This window comes from Lepisma saccharinum, chromosome 16, assembly GCF_977018435.1.
Source record: "Lepisma saccharinum chromosome 16, izLepSacc3.1, whole genome shotgun sequence".
In the NCBI taxonomy this organism is placed as follows: Eukaryota; Metazoa; Arthropoda; class Insecta; order Zygentoma; family Lepismatidae; genus Lepisma; species Lepisma saccharinum.
In genome coordinates this window covers 65,652,071-65,667,950 of record NC_139244.1, presented here as the reverse complement: position 1 = coordinate 65,667,950, position 15,880 = coordinate 65,652,071, and the positions used below count along the sequence as shown (strand labels likewise).

At 37.2% G+C, this 15,880-nt stretch overlaps 1 protein-coding gene across 1 annotated transcript in view; it reads left to right on the top strand.

Annotated features, from left to right (window-relative positions):
• Positions 1-13,827, top strand: part of LOC146000122 (DNA repair protein Rad60-like) — a 62,383-nt gene extending 48,556 nt beyond the window's left edge. Inside the window, exons 6-7 of the mRNA XM_083137470.1 lie at positions 9,873-10,017; positions 13,409-13,827. Of these exons, the coding sequence (XP_082993596.1) occupies positions 9,873-10,017; positions 13,409-13,722 (459 nt within the window). The 3' untranslated portion in view covers positions 13,723-13,827. The remainder of the gene's footprint in view (positions 1-9,872; positions 10,018-13,408) is intronic.
• The last annotated feature ends 2,053 nt before the right edge of the window (positions 13,828-15,880 follow it).

Here is a 15,880-nt window from a genome sequence, read left to right as displayed (position 1 = left end):
AACTACTAGAAACAATCAAGAATTACAACAAAACTAAATATGGTGTTGATGTTGTTGATCAAACTGCACGCAAATATTCAGTCCGTGCTTCATCACGTAGATGGCCGGTACATGTGTTTTACAATATCTTAGATCTGGCAGCAATAAATGCATGGGTAGTTTACAAGGCACTCAAGGGGAGGAATGTTACGAGTCATAACTTTTTGATAGAATTAGCTGAGGAACTGAGAGAAGGACATTTGAATGCAAATCCCAATAAAATATTGTCAACATCAATATCACATGCACGGAATGTAAGTGGCTCTGTTTCCAGAAAGAGGTGCCAGTACCAGGTGGCATTGTGCATTGAAATCAGAACGAGTGACATTTGTTCAATGTGCAACAAATATGTTTGTGGAAAATGTGTTTCTGGTGTAGAAAAGGTACTGAAATGCAAAAAATGTAATATGTGAAATTTCATGACGGAAACTTATTTCCTTGAAGAAAATTAATATTTATTGTTGTAATTAGTGCATGGAAAATAAAAATCGCTGGGTTTCATGCTATTTTTGTATTTTTTTACAAAATATTTTGTTTTATTAGTAATAAGATGATTATTGGCAATATCCATTTTGAGAAATGGTCAAATTTTAAATACCGGTCATTTTGACCAGAGGTGGCGCTTCTAGGTAGTAAAAAATCCTGACGCTTCTAGTGTTAAGGACGAAATTGAGTTATCAAGGATTGAGTTCAAGTTAGGGAGTTAGGGTGGTAGTTGACACTCCATAAGGGTATAGAAATACATTGAAGTATTATTGAAATTTGAACCTGAATATACATAGGGAACTTCAGAATTTGTGAAGCAATAACAATTTATTCTTTAGACGAATGGTAGTTTCTTAAGCACCTAGGGTTGTGCATATATATAGTGGGATAAAATAGTTTATTTCTTTGGAGATTGAAATTTCCCTCTCAGTTGTACTCCTATCAGTGTTTTCAGCACACCGGGTGTGACACATGAGGGCCATCTGGAAAATATAAGATTGATGTGGTAGTAATTTTGATGTCAAGGGATCTTTTTCGGGTGCTCTCGTGACGTGATTGCGTGCAGGTAACCCTCACCTCTGACGTACCATCATAGTCTCATCATTTAGATCTGTTAGGAGACAATTTTTTTTCATCTGTCTTCAAACTTCTTAGAATTTTAAGTATTTATAATATAAGAATTTTAGTTTCTGCGATATTATACATATATTCTCTTATTCATTCTTCCCTTTTACATTAATTATCTATCTCTCTCTCATCTTGTTTCATATTCTTATTATCAATTCTACAAGCAACAACGTTGTTCTTATTTTTTATTTTTTTTGTTCAATGCAACAGGATTTTATTTTTTAAAACACACTTAATGTATGTACCTCTTTCAATGAAAGAGACAAAGTTTTTTGCATCCATGGACAAAATTATTACTTTGTATATATTTTAACTTTCAGAAGACAGAGAAAACTAACATACATTTTCCAAATTAATCCTGCTTTTTATTATTTTTTCATTTGTTAGTACTTGAATTTTCAAACTGACACACATTGGCATTTTACGATTGGTTTTTGTGAGTATGTGCTAAACCGCAACAATTGAACCACTACGCCCCTCCTTGAGCAATATTATTCCCTTGCTGCGACGAACAACAGTCGACTGCCTTTGTTGTACATTTAAAATAGGTAGAGAACATGTTTCTAAGAGGTAGGGAGATAATTGATCAAGATAGAGATCGTGAGAAAAGAGAAAATGTGTAAGCGGAGGGTAATGTAAATTTTACATTTTGAGTTCCCTATCGTGATAGAAACAAGGAGATAAATGGATCAACTTTTGCAACATTTTATTCTTTGCTATCATGTCACCCATTTGCATTATCCCCCTCTCAATCATTGGTTGGAGTACAAATAATGTGGAGTTCAAAAATTTTAGATTGATGAGAAAGGGCATCCAGTTTTGTATCCAATAACACACTTATAACACAAAATAAAAATACATTAGAATCTTCGATACCAGGTGCATGTCACTATAAAAACTGCATGTTCCGAATAAATCTATCAATTCACGAAGTTCAAGGATGCAAAACTTGTAGTTTTCACTCTGTCTCCTTTTTTCAGCCCTCCACACTAACAATCTACTTCCGTACCACATCATGTCAAGAGTATAATTCGATAACACACTTTCGCTAACTGTAACAAACATTAAGAAAAATCACTGGAAACTTCGGGGTGTGAAAATATTTTTTTTTCTTTTTCCCATAAAACTACAACATACCATCATCGAAAAAAATGATCTGGGAAATTATTACATGATAAATTGCTACGAATGAAACTCTCATTTTTAAAAATAACTATTATTGACATTTCTAACACGGAACACAAAATTTGACGAAATATTTTTTTTCTTCTTTTTGCACCAACAACGGAAAAGAAAAACTATTCACCACCCTTCCACCTTGCACACACACACACACACATTATTTTTTCTGTTGCTTCGTATGAATTGGTCACTTTTTACAAATCGGTGGAAATCAAAGAAAGACTGATCTCGAAAATGGATACTCGACTCCCTCATCAAAATTAATTGGCGACCAAATCTCATGGAACATCGATAAAGGATGTGCTTTCTATTGAAAATGTAATTACTTATAAACATGGAATGTGTGATATTCTCGAAAAACTCAACTCCCTCCGTCCCTTCAAGAAGTCGAATCCTGTTAAAACAAAAAAAAAAACTCAATTGTTGCAGTTTAACACATATTCACAAAAACCAATCATAAAATGCCAGTGTGTGTCAGGTTGAAAATTCAAGTACTAACAAATGAAAAAAATAATAAAAAGCAGGATTAATTTGGAAAATGTATGTTAGTTTTCTCTGTCTTCTGAAAGTTAAAATATATACAAAGTAATAATTTTGTCCATGGATGCAAAAAACTTTGTCTCTTTCATTGAAAGAGGTACATACATTAAGTGTGTTTTAAAAAATAAAATCCTGTTGCATTGAACAAAAAAAATAAAAAATAAGAACAACGTTGTTGCTTGTAGAATTGATAATAAGAATATGAAACAAGATGAGAGAGAGAGAGATAGTTAATGTAAAAGGGAAGAATGAATAAGAGAATATATGTATAATATCGCAGAAACTAAAATTCTTATATTATAAATACTTAAAATCCTAAGAAGTTTGAAGACAGATGAAAAAAATTGTCTCCTAACAGATCTAAATGATGAGACAATAATATAACCAACTAATAGATATACATTGTCCGAATCCTATTACCTCACATGAATGCACATGACAAACCTTAGGATCAGAAAGGGACGAGTTTTTCACTGTCTATATTGTCCAAACTGAGATTCTTTTGCAAGAGAAAAATATGTAATAAAAAAAAATGTTCAAAAGCTAGCGGATAGAATAAACAGAGGAGACACGGCTCCCACTATCATCATAGTCCATGCTTTTTACAGATAACATCAAAAAACCATGACAAGTATTTTTTTTTCTGATTTTAAACATGCTTCTTTAATTCACAATACGAAAACACTCATGTTATCATTTCATGGAAAAATGTTCTCCTCTTTACATCGCAACGACGAGGATAAATAATGATGGTCAATTCCAATGTGGTTGAGCGATCGCACTAATTTTCTTTTTCTTTTTTTCAGATGCCGAAATCAACTTTTTCCCCCTCCTATCACACTAGAAAAAACTTTAGTTATCACACATTCCATTCATCCATGTTAATTAACTAAGAATATGCTGTTTTCTGATAGGTTCTATTTTTCCCATACATGTCCAGCGAATTCAAGGCACACAGACCCATGTTCATCATCAACACGTCGAAGAGAAAGCAGGTTGTGGTCAACGATAGAACGAACGTCAAGATCGTGTGCAAATTTCACAATCCACTCCCCGACGACACCGTTTGCAGCATAATCCTGGTGGCAGAGAAGTCGTTCGTCCAAGATGTCAAGAACGAGAGGGTCACGGAACAGTTCTAAAAAGGTAAACACATGTTTTTTTTAAAAAAAAAGAAGACACACACACACACTGAAAAAGAGAGAGTAATGCTTGCACACATTCTTTTTCTCTCGATCCCACTCGCATCAAGAACAAGACAGGAGAAAGAAAAAAACAAGCACGAGTAGGAACGAAAGGAAACTGTACATTTTCACGAACCCACTTGCATCAAGAGAAACACCAAAAGAAGTTATGTAAGTTTAGAAATAGCCTGAAAGGGGACTCGAAATGAACTCTGCCGGTACGAGTTGAGGGCCAAATTTCAGACGGTTGCAAGAAAAAAGTTTAGAATATTTTTTTAAAAAATGCTTATGTCGGTTTAGAAATAGCCCGAAAGGGAACAAGCCATCATTTTTTGAACTACAACTACTTTCATATCCTTGGCCGGTATGAGTTGGTATGAGTCAAGACGTCAACTTTCATTGACCCAGTTCCATTGAATTATCTCACGTGGCACACTTCATTTGGGTTGGGGAATTGGAACTTAACTCGCTGGTCGAGAGTTTTCGGTGAGGGAAAATTAGCAGTAGGCTGTTAAAAAAAAGGTCCTCATGACTTTAGTGAAAGAAAACGTTATCTAACTCGTAAAGAAAAAAGTGAATATGTTAAGTTATATCATGTAAGTAGAAAAAATAGGACATAGACAAAAACAAACACTTGCAGGTTAACTCAGCTCGTAAAAGGTCATAAAAAAGTGAATAGGTTAAGTTATATCAAGTAAGATCGTGGCATACCTACAAAGTATGAGGTAGGAAAAACCGAGTTGAGGTGAAAATTGTACTGGAACATCGTCGAATGCCATAAAATCCACAAGAAATAGTCATAATATGATACAACTGAGGCTAAATCCATAGAAATAGGGGATACCTACTAAGATGGCGTGGAACTCTCACTTTTACACTACTAACACGGTCAAACTTTAAAACCCATCTCTATCAGCCATCAGTCTCAACAAACAAGAACTTACCAACACTGCAGACATAGCGAGTAGCACCAGCGGAACTCAACTGCGTCCCCTTCGTCCTCTCTCAACCAGCGCTGATAATGATTCGGAGATTGAATGGAGAGCTTGGAAATACTCTTATAAAGTATTTTTTATCGTGCTGTTTGTGTGTTTTGAGTTGTCTTTAACAAGTATGTTGCTGGCACGTGATGTAAGTAGTTGTTTTCTGTCATATGTCATCATTTATGTTTGTGCATTTATATTTATGCTTTTGCATTCTTGTCTACAGCTATTCAACTTGTGTCATCACATCTTATATCTGGAATGATCTATTCTTTTTTCCTACATATTTCTAACAAACTCGGCTGTGTAATAGCCTATTATGATAGTTTTGCTACCATGATATGTTGTGTTGGGGACGTATTCTCTACTACCATAATATGTTGTGCTAGAGGCTCATATTTTTCGTATATAGAAAAGCAAAATTTCTGTACAAAAATAGTCAATTTGTAAACATAATCCTAAATCTGATTTAAAAACTGCACTTATTACACAAAATAAGCATATCTCTTCTAATAGCACATTTATGTAGTTACCAGAGTATTAAGCTTATTCCTGGAAAAGGGGTTCATTTTTTTTGCTTCTCAAATATTTACAGGGCCTCCGCCGTGGCACGATAACATTGTCGCCTTGTAATCAAGGGATCCCAAGTTCGATTCCCGGTGGAGGCACATAGTGGTTCAGGTCCCACTTTAAACTGTAGGTCCAGTCCCAATTAGCCTTACTTTGCATAAAGTGGACTTAATGAACCAACTCAATCTAACAATCAATTATTTACAGCAGAATTAATTAATGTTCTGTGAATTGCGTAACTCGCAGGATAATTCAAACTTCAGGAATTGTCGCCCCAGTAAATAAACTCTAAATTTAGTGTTTTGCAGCTCATTTCGCATCATTTTGTGACAAAATAGGGTAGGAAAATGCACTTCACTCCTTTCTGAACTATGAAAAATTAACATTACAATGTGTTATTTCACATTTCATGTTTTCTTAAAAATCGAAATATGCATGCCTCTACCTATTGTCTATGTTGTCATAATCTTCTTCCTCTACCGTACAGGCATGTATGTAACAAGTAACAGCAAAATGAGAAGAATCAAAAAATAATTTAAATTAAATTAATTAAATACATTAATTGTTAAATACGTTAACCAATAGCATTACCCGTCTAGTAGATATTGCAGAGAACATTTTTTCTACATCCGACAGAAGTGAATAGGGTGGCCATTCCCCTACCCTCGTACCTTTATTCGTATGATCAGTAATTATTACCAGAGTACTACTATTATTATCATTGTCAGTACTGGCAGGAGCAATTACTGTACTATTAACAGATCGAAATTTAAATACCTCATTTTTTGACCTGTCAGGAGGAGGAGACCCAATTCTATATCAACATACGAGGGTGTACCCAAAAGAAACTGGATTTTTTTTTTAAAAGCCATGTTTTTTTACAAAACAACCTTATTAATACATTTGTCCAATCTGTGATTCCATTCTTGGAAACATTTTTTAAACTCATCTGTTGTGATGGCTGAGAGCTCCTTCCTCGTTTTTTTCTTCACCTCTTCTACGTCGTGAAATCGCTGTCCCTTCATGTCCCTCTTCATTCGGGGAAACAAAAAAAAGTTGCACGGAGCAAGGTCAGGTGAGTAAGGGGCGTGGGGCAAGAGAGTCATGCTGTTTATTGCCAAAAACTTGTGCTCGGAGCTCTTCTTTCAAAGCACGGCATGTTTCCACTCGACACTCTTTTTGCTGGTCACTCAGATTCCAAGGCACAAATTTCGCAGCGACCCTTCTCATTCCCAAATCTTCCATTAAAATTTGCTGAACAGAGCTCCAAGATAGTCCAGTTACTTCCCCAGCTCTTCGATGGTCCGTCGTCTGTCTTTGAGCACAAGTTCATGAATTTTATCGACATTTTCGTCCGTTCTGGAAGTTGACGGATGTCCAGAACGGGGTTTGTCATCAATCGACATGTCACCTTTCTTGAAGCGAGAAAACCACTCGTACACTTGAGTTTTCCTCATAGCGCTGTCCTTGTAAGCTGTGTTCAACATCACAACCGTTTCTGCGCCATTTTCCCCGAGCAGGAAACAAAATTTCACAGCCGCACGCTGTTCTCTTACATCGGCCATCACAAAAAACAAGGTGCAAGTGAAAGTGCTTTTACGAAAAAAGTGACAGTGACCAGAGACAACCTTCCCCGGCGAAGCCACTAGGTGCACTGAACTCACTACGAGTTGCTCGACACTTGCCTGGCAGGAAAAATTTGTACTACGAAAGCTCCACCCAGCGCAGTGTTATTTCGGTTTTTTTTTTTTTTTTTTTTTTTTGGGAACCCCCTCATGTATAGGCAACAAGGGGAGAGGGTGCCAATGCAATGGAAGAGCGAGGATTGACTTTGGGGCAGTATGGTACGGAGTTATTCATATACCTGTTCAGGAGCCCAGTTGCCAGTCAGGCCTGCCGGCACAGGCAAGTGTTCACATTGGATTGGCAGAAAGGAACTATTTCCTGCCTAAAATGGAGATACTATTTCTGTGAAGCAACTAGAGCTAGACTGCAAAGTCAAGGTTGGATTGAACTACAACTGAGGCCAGTCAGATAGTAGACAAAAATATAGTTCCTTGGTGCGATTCGTGATTTGGAGAAACCTTGCTCCAAAATACTAAGTTGGCAATAGTGGTACGTACAGCTGGAGGACCGGAATTCTGTCGTCTGCTCACTACACAAATGTCAAACTGACCTGAGAAATGTGTGGTTCTTCTTCTTTCCCTTTCCACCTCATTTGCAAAGAAATAAATGAATTGACAAGGCTCATCCACTATTCATTGGATTTTTGTGGTAACTGTCTCATGAGTGGTAGTTTTTGCTAGAAGTGATTGTGGCTAAATGACTCAGCAGATTGCAAAAAGAGAATGAAATGAACAAAAATTTAGATGAAAGGCATTTGGCGGGCAGGTGTAGATGATAACATCTAGCAGAAAAATTATCATACTGATGACCGCTAACCCTTTTGAAAAAGTCACACCATGCCACTGCTCTACTGAATTTGTTGTAGCGAAGTTTCAATAAGAGTGGTACACAACACCGAACTTTATTCTACTACCAGTCCCATACAGAAACTTACTTCAGTTGTGATCAAAGAGCAGTGTATTTCTGTTAGATGAATGATGTCTGAAAGATGCTGAACAGAAACAGTGTGTATCACCTTATTGCTTCGCAACAGCATACCAGAGGCCATGTTAGTATCGTTCTCCATCTTCCAACAAAAAAAAGAAGAAAGAAAACTGGAAAAACCTATGCTTTAGGAACCGTTAACAGGGAGGTGTAGTGATCGTCAAGTCACTGTCCCGGTCAGATTCCTCTAAACACAATTTTTAACACCAAATAGCAGAACCATTCAGACAAGGACCTTTTTGTAACCTCTCTCTCACCTTTTGAATGCACACGCACCATTCAATACTTCCGGGGCAAAATTTATTTTGTTGAAATAATCTTGAAGACTCCAGTAAGAAATTCTTTTAAATACCCTTTTATTAACAATAATCTTAATTCTTGCAAACATTAACAATAATTATATTTTCCCAAATAACAACATATGGTCCATTATAACCCATCCCATAAAACATATCTATGCATGTATCCACTGTGACGTAAATTCAATATGATTATCAGGGGGGTTTTCCATGTAACAAAGTTTACACGTCTCTAAAATTCACAATTCCTTCCCATTTGTTTATATACAATAAATAATTTATATTAAGCCAATATGTAGGACCTATTCTGATAAGGGGGAAAAATCTCGGTATACACATTCACATGCACTCTAAACCACAGTTTTGAGAGAATACACATGATTCAAATTACAATAAATATATATGTATATTCAATGGTAAAACAAGATACATACCCTTTCTGTATTCAATAAGTCACTATTGCAGCAGTTACTCTGTGCCGTTATCACCAGTTGTTTAAGAATGTTCAGTTCTTGTTCGTGAGATATTATCGACCGAGTTTTACCCAGTACTCGAACCTAACATAATGGAAATATAGTAGTCCTCTTATTCATATTTTTAGTAATGACAGACCTATTAGTAAATAGTTACAGAGAAACTTAATACTCACGTTTTCCATGAAGCAGTTTTTTGTTTGTTCTATTCATTTTGGTGGTCACTGCCACCATCCTCCTTCGAACCTGTTGCTTTGTTGCTTGGTGTGCCTCTGTTGTTTTTTGTTCCTCAATTGCCTCTAGGTATGCTGTTGCCGTCTATCTGCCTGCATCCGTCCCGTCTGCCATCACCAGTATTAATTGGTGCAGTAGGGGAATCTCAAATACAACAGCCATAAAATCGAAAAAGTACATGTCAAACGTAGACACTGAAATCAAGGAAAAGCATGCCATCATGCACTTCCAACCTGAACTGAACATCCATAGTGGACAAGCTGAACACAAATGGATTGACTTGCCTTGTAGCAGGTAGGTCGATGTGGCTTCAAAGATCACTCTTGACGCACACACATACGTGAGGGGGGACAGATGTGGATGATAAAGATTTGTATAAAATAGAAGCCCCGATCACCACAGCTTCTCTTGACATAGTCCATGTATGCTTCTGAAGTGACATTTGCTATTTTGTGAATTTCCTGTTTTCCCATTTCAAAGTGGCGTGGGTGGAGCATGTGCATGATGTGAAAATATCCCAACAGTAGAAGCAGAAGACCTCATAATAGGAACGCTATTCACAGCTATGATTACACAGTCTTTTATGAAGTGAAATTGTGGTCATTGTTATATATTACTGTACTCTTATTTTATTTTACTTTTCAGTATCAGAAATTTGCTACAATTTTTGAGAAGTTTGCAAAACTAGAAGGTGTTTCCCAGAATGAAATATTATTCACAAAAAATGATCTTCCCATTATGCCAGAAGACAGTCCGGACTCCTTGGGACTCACAGTTGCTGATATAATTGGTAAGAAGCGTAGTTTATATTTTATAGGAATGGGCCGATATGAAATTTTGGCCGATACCAATAGCCAATATTCTACCGATCTGATATAAAATTCCAAATGGCCTTTGCAACGAACGGCCAAGTCAGTCTGCAACAACAACCCACTGATATGGACGCCATAATAACTGGTAACCAACAAACAGTTATGTTAGCACACGTTATGGATATTCACCGGCTGCGCAGAGCCGTTTACATCACTCTAACACTTTCACAAAGTGGGCGGCATTGCAAAGTTTACCCATGATTACTAGCTTAATCAGCCGGAGAACACAAGATTCTAAAATACCTCAGGGCTTGCGGGGTGTGTGTATAGGACCAACCAGGTGACCAGGATGAGGGTGACCCGTTACAAAGTGAGAAAAGGAAATTACAAGAGATAAGAGATATTTATTACTTATTTAACACAAATTTTCGAAATTTAACAAAATAAATGCAAAAGGGCGTTTCTTCCTTTCAGTGATATCCGGGCTCTTCACTAACCCGGTGACAATAATATACATCTTTCTATAACAATTTTTAATGGGTTAGATCCTAATTAACCTTTTTATCTCAGTTAGCCACCTAGATGAGCCAATCTCATATTAAATTTAAACATGTTTATTTCAGTTAGGTTTCCAGACTTACTTGAAACGTTTGCCGGTTAATAGAATGTCAAAACTTCCTTCTCTCTTTTACGTGCATATGCTTAAAAGCTAAAAAGGGAAAGAAAAGAAACCGACCGGGGACTTCCCGGGGTTTGAACCTGGGAGTCGGTTCCTGAACTAATAAATAAAACTAGGTTAAATTAAAAATAAACCTTTTCCCCCTCTCCTACCTTCCGAACATATGCTTATTTAAGGAAAGGAAAAAAATGGAGGGGAAAGGAAACCGACCAGGGGACTTCCCGGGTATTGAACCTGGGAGTCGGTTCCATCACAAAATACAAAGCAAAAAGAGGGGAGGAAAGAAAAGAACCGGCCGGGGACTACCCTGGTGTTGAACCTGGGAACCGGAACTTTACTGGACCACATCTATTACAGGTCTCTGGTCGGGGACCACCCGGGGTTTGAACCTGGGAACCGGGTCATTAAGGGCTTCATCTTTTGAGGAGGGACCTGGCCGGGGGCTTCCCGGGTTTAGAACCTGGGAACCAAGTCCTCCATTGCTGCTACTGGGCTTCTCTGGCAAGTAGGCCGTTTCCTGGATGTCTGCCAGTTGACATCAGGGAGCCATAAAGAGACTGATTTTTCGGCCCGTGTGAGCTACTTATATAGGTAATGCAGGTGGTGCTGATGTACCTAACTACGTCACAAATTTACACGTGGCAAACCTCATATATTTACATATTGCAAACTGTGATAAACTAGATTACCCAAATCCTTACTGTTAAAAACCCTAAACGCCAGAAAATATACATGTTAATGAAACACAGCTGATATAAAGCATTTACCAAACTTTTTAGACAACAATGAGCCTCGGCGGAGCGCAGAGCAGATAAGATAACACGACAATGAACGTTTATGCAGCATTTCAACAATCAGAAATAAGGAGTTATCAAATCTCCGCTGACAAAACCAAAACAGTGCGTTAAATGAAAAAGATATTGTAACTGCAGGCACGTTACACCTTTGAAGAACCTGAATGGTTCATTGACCTTAACCCTAGCTTACCCAAGGGGGGATGGGGCTGTGAGGCCCACCACCTCTATTTTTTCGATTTTTCAAATGAAAATTTTTATAAAATATTGAAAATAAATTACATTGTTCCCTAGGATGTTCCCAATATTTCTGTATTACTTCTGTTCATAAAAACATAAATGCAATGTTAATAGAAGGCAAAATGCACTTGTGTCTATCAGGCACCATCTTTGAATGCTTGTTATTCGAGCCACTCATGCCAGTGAGTGTGCAATTGGCTGGTAATTTTTGTAATTATTATAATTAATATATAACTGCACATATATAATTAAGAAACAAAGCAGTGGTTCAATAACATAATGGTTTCTTGAATTTTGATAAAAATAGGTTTGGAGCTGTGAGGCCCCCTTCTCAGTTAAGTAAGTTTCTTGTACTTCACTGGTAATAAATTATAAGGTATTTGTAGCCTATATATCAGATTGGTAAAGTAATCCGTACTTCTACCGATTCACTGATATGCCTATATCTGCCAATTCCGATAGAGTAGCGATTAATCTGTCCCATCCATAATATTTTATCAGTGATGAAAATTAGATTTTTTGATGTAGCTGAAATATCGATAAGTTGAAGAGTAAAACTGAAACTTCTGTATAATGGACATTGATGGGCAGGGACACACATTTATGCTAAATAAAAATTGACAAAGCCAGTAAAAAAGTGGTAAATCCACAGTATATAACAGCAGTGAAAGATTATTTTTGGGGGGTTTGTAAATTTTTTCACGATAAACTGAAAATACGTACAAAAATGTCTGTAAAGTGATAAACTTCTTCAATTCTTTGGTAGATAAATAGTTAGGATGAATTTATTTATGCAAGGAAATTTGGTTTGTGACACCCATTGACAAGATACAGTGTCCTGTATCAGAAAATGTTTCCCATAAAATTTAGCAAGGTGTACCCGTTTCCCATTTAATAGGCAGAAGGGGGTTCCTTACTACTAACATTCACAAAACGGTGCTTGGTTTAGACCCAACCTGTCGACTTAAATCTAATACTGCATAACAATAAATAACAGGGTGCCTACTCGCCAGGAATTTCTTGAATTCCGATAATTATGCATGAATTATTGGCAGAATTCTGCATGATTTTTTCTCTTTACACGTGAAAAATTGAAACTTTTACTAATACAAATCCCATTAAATTTATACACATTTATAAATGCTGCGGGACACGTTTTTCGCAGTTTAGCCTTCATTTTTATTGAGGAAAGAAAAGAAAACTGTGTGGAAAATAAAACAGAATTCTCTCAATCCATTTACTTTGGTAGTGTCCTTTGCAGAAATATCTATCTGAGAGACAAGATTATTGCAAGATAAGAAATCTTGAGGTTGATTTGGTAAATTTGAGTTTGAAATTCTTGTACAATTAACAATTTTTCATAGATTAACATATCCCGTAACAATTGTGTCTTGTGTTTGTAGATGTATTTCAAGTCTGAGTGTGTGAAATGCACCTTAAATTAAATATTTTAAACATATATTCCGTTTAATTGATTTGAATTGTAATTTTTGGATACATTGGCATCACACAGAAAGGTTAAAATAGAGAAACATATTTGCTTGTACCCTTAAATTTGTAGAAAATTTGCCTTGAAAATAGGGAATTATACTTGAATTTTATAATGGTCCTAGAGTGGCCACCCTGAATAAATAAAACATATCTTTATTATTACAGAGGGAGGCATAATATCAAGTGACTCAGGAGAGAAGTTGGCCCAGCCAGTCCCTGCACCCGCTCAGACTAAACTTGCAGGTCCAGATATTGTGGAGCTCAAAGTGCTTTTGAAGAATAGAAAGGAGCCTTTATTAGTGAACATTAAGAAATCACAAAAAATGATGGTGCTAATGTATAAATGCTCTGAAGATCTGAACATTCCCTTGGATAAACTGAAATTTTCTTTTGATGGAGAACAATTGGACTCCAATGAAACACCAGAATCTTTGGACTTGGATGGAGGGGAGTGCATCGAAGTTCACACCAGCAGTTAAAAGCTTCATCTTTACATTTTATCATATTTGCTGTGTCATTGTCAGTGTATGTATATTCTTGGCAGCCACTACATTGAAGTAATATATTTTCATTTTAAAGAATCATTTATGTTTACTTGTTCATTATTATCTTGCAATATAACATCACAGACTGATAATGTGTAACCTTTGTCTTTAATCGTATTTTTACAGACTGATGTGTAAACTTTGTCTTTAATCATATTTTTGTTTAATTTTGTGCTTGTTAGAGCACTTTACTGCCCTTTTCATTTTAAGCATCATAATCGTTTACATTGTAATTACCATCATATATAAATCAATAATGCTAACTCCATGATTTGTTGCTTTTTTTTTACACCTTCACTTGAATCTTTCAGTTGAAGTTCTCTAGAAACCCTGATGCATAACCATCCACAAAAACTGGAAAGATGTATCTGATCATCATTTTTTGTGCAACATGGGACAAAAACAAACCAAACTTTCACAAAATTGAGAATATGTTAATATTCACCAGCTATTTGGACTTGTGTCCTTCAAAGTAGTACTCCACACATTGCTCCCAGGGTTTCTTCCGGTCCTGGAATTTCCTACTGGTACTCCAGTTTTGGAATGGCCTGTAGGTCCCATCAGTGCTCGAAGTGAGGGGAGTGATGGTACACCCCCAGCTAGCAAAATTTTTGCAAAACATCCCGCCAGGTCTCATTGTCACCATGTTAAATCATAGGAGCTCAAGGCTCAACCAAACATCCCCTAGCTAACATTTTCCACTTGAAGCACTGGGTCCCCTAGGAAATTCTCCTTGAGATCTTCTATTGTCTGGAATCTGTGACCTTTGAGGGTTGATTTTAACTTGGAGAAGAGAAAGATGTCTGCTGCTGCCAAATCAGGGAAGTAGACCGGTTGTGGGGCAACAGATGTCTGGTGCTTTCCCAAAAACTCCCTGATAAGTGAGGAATGAACATGCATTATCATTGCGAGCCATCCAGCACATCTGTAGCCTATTGTGCCACACCTTTTCTCGTAATCATTGCATGACATTAACATAGAATGCTGCCTTCACTGTGGAACCATGCCGCACAAACTCTAAATAGCTAATCCCCTGTGCCAGTCGAAGAACACGATCATCTCTTTAACATGAGACCTACTCATTTGTCATCCTTGATGGAGGTTCGTCCCAATCTGAATCATCTGCGTCAATCATAACACTTTGTTCGACTGAAACATACTTCACCATAGGTTCCATGTAACATGTTGTACGTCTGAAAGTTTTCTTCAATTTCACATATACTTCTCTGCTCTTCCAGTTCCTTCATGGTGGGGTAACTGAAAATCGCCATGGACACTCAACGTGATTCTACTGCGGTTAGCAACGGCTTTGAAACTGGGCCAAGTTAATAACAAAGGTCACAGCTAGGCACCACCGCTGTCGGTTCTCATCAACAAATTTACATACAAACTAGGCATGGGACGGATTAATTGGTGTTCTTATCAGTATCGGCAAAGATAGGGATATCGGTAAAATTACCGGTTATTTTACCAATCTGATATATCTTATAATTTTGTGCAAAATTCTGCAGGTGGCTCAGTCGGTAACGCATCTGACTACCATGCTAAAGGTCCCAGGTTCGATCCCCGGCCGGTTCAAATCCGGGAACTTTTCTAACGATGGAAGCGGCCCCGGCGCCCACCCAGCGTCGAATAACATGGGTACCTGGGGGAAACCCTGGGGGGTAAAGGCGGTCAGGGGCGTGATGCTGATCACATCACCCCCACTCACGACTGGATCAAGAAAGTGTGGGGCATTACCCCCACACCCCTATACGCCTTCATGGCATGGTGCTATGCACAGGGGAGCACTTTACCTTTTTTTTACCCTGTTTTACATTTTCCTTCATTATATACTCATGGTCCCAATAAGCAAAATGCCATAAAAGTTATCCAGATTTTACATTTTCCTGAATTCTAAGTTCTTTCAAGGTTCTACTGTACTTCTTTGCATTGCACTCTCTTGGAAACACATTTATTCAGGTGGTTAGTGAACCCTTCAGGTTCTTAAGGACCATTTGGAATTTTATATCCGATCGGTTCGGTATCTAAATTGAAAATCACAACTTTATCAGTATCAAAAATCAAAAAAATGTCAAGTTTGAATTAAACT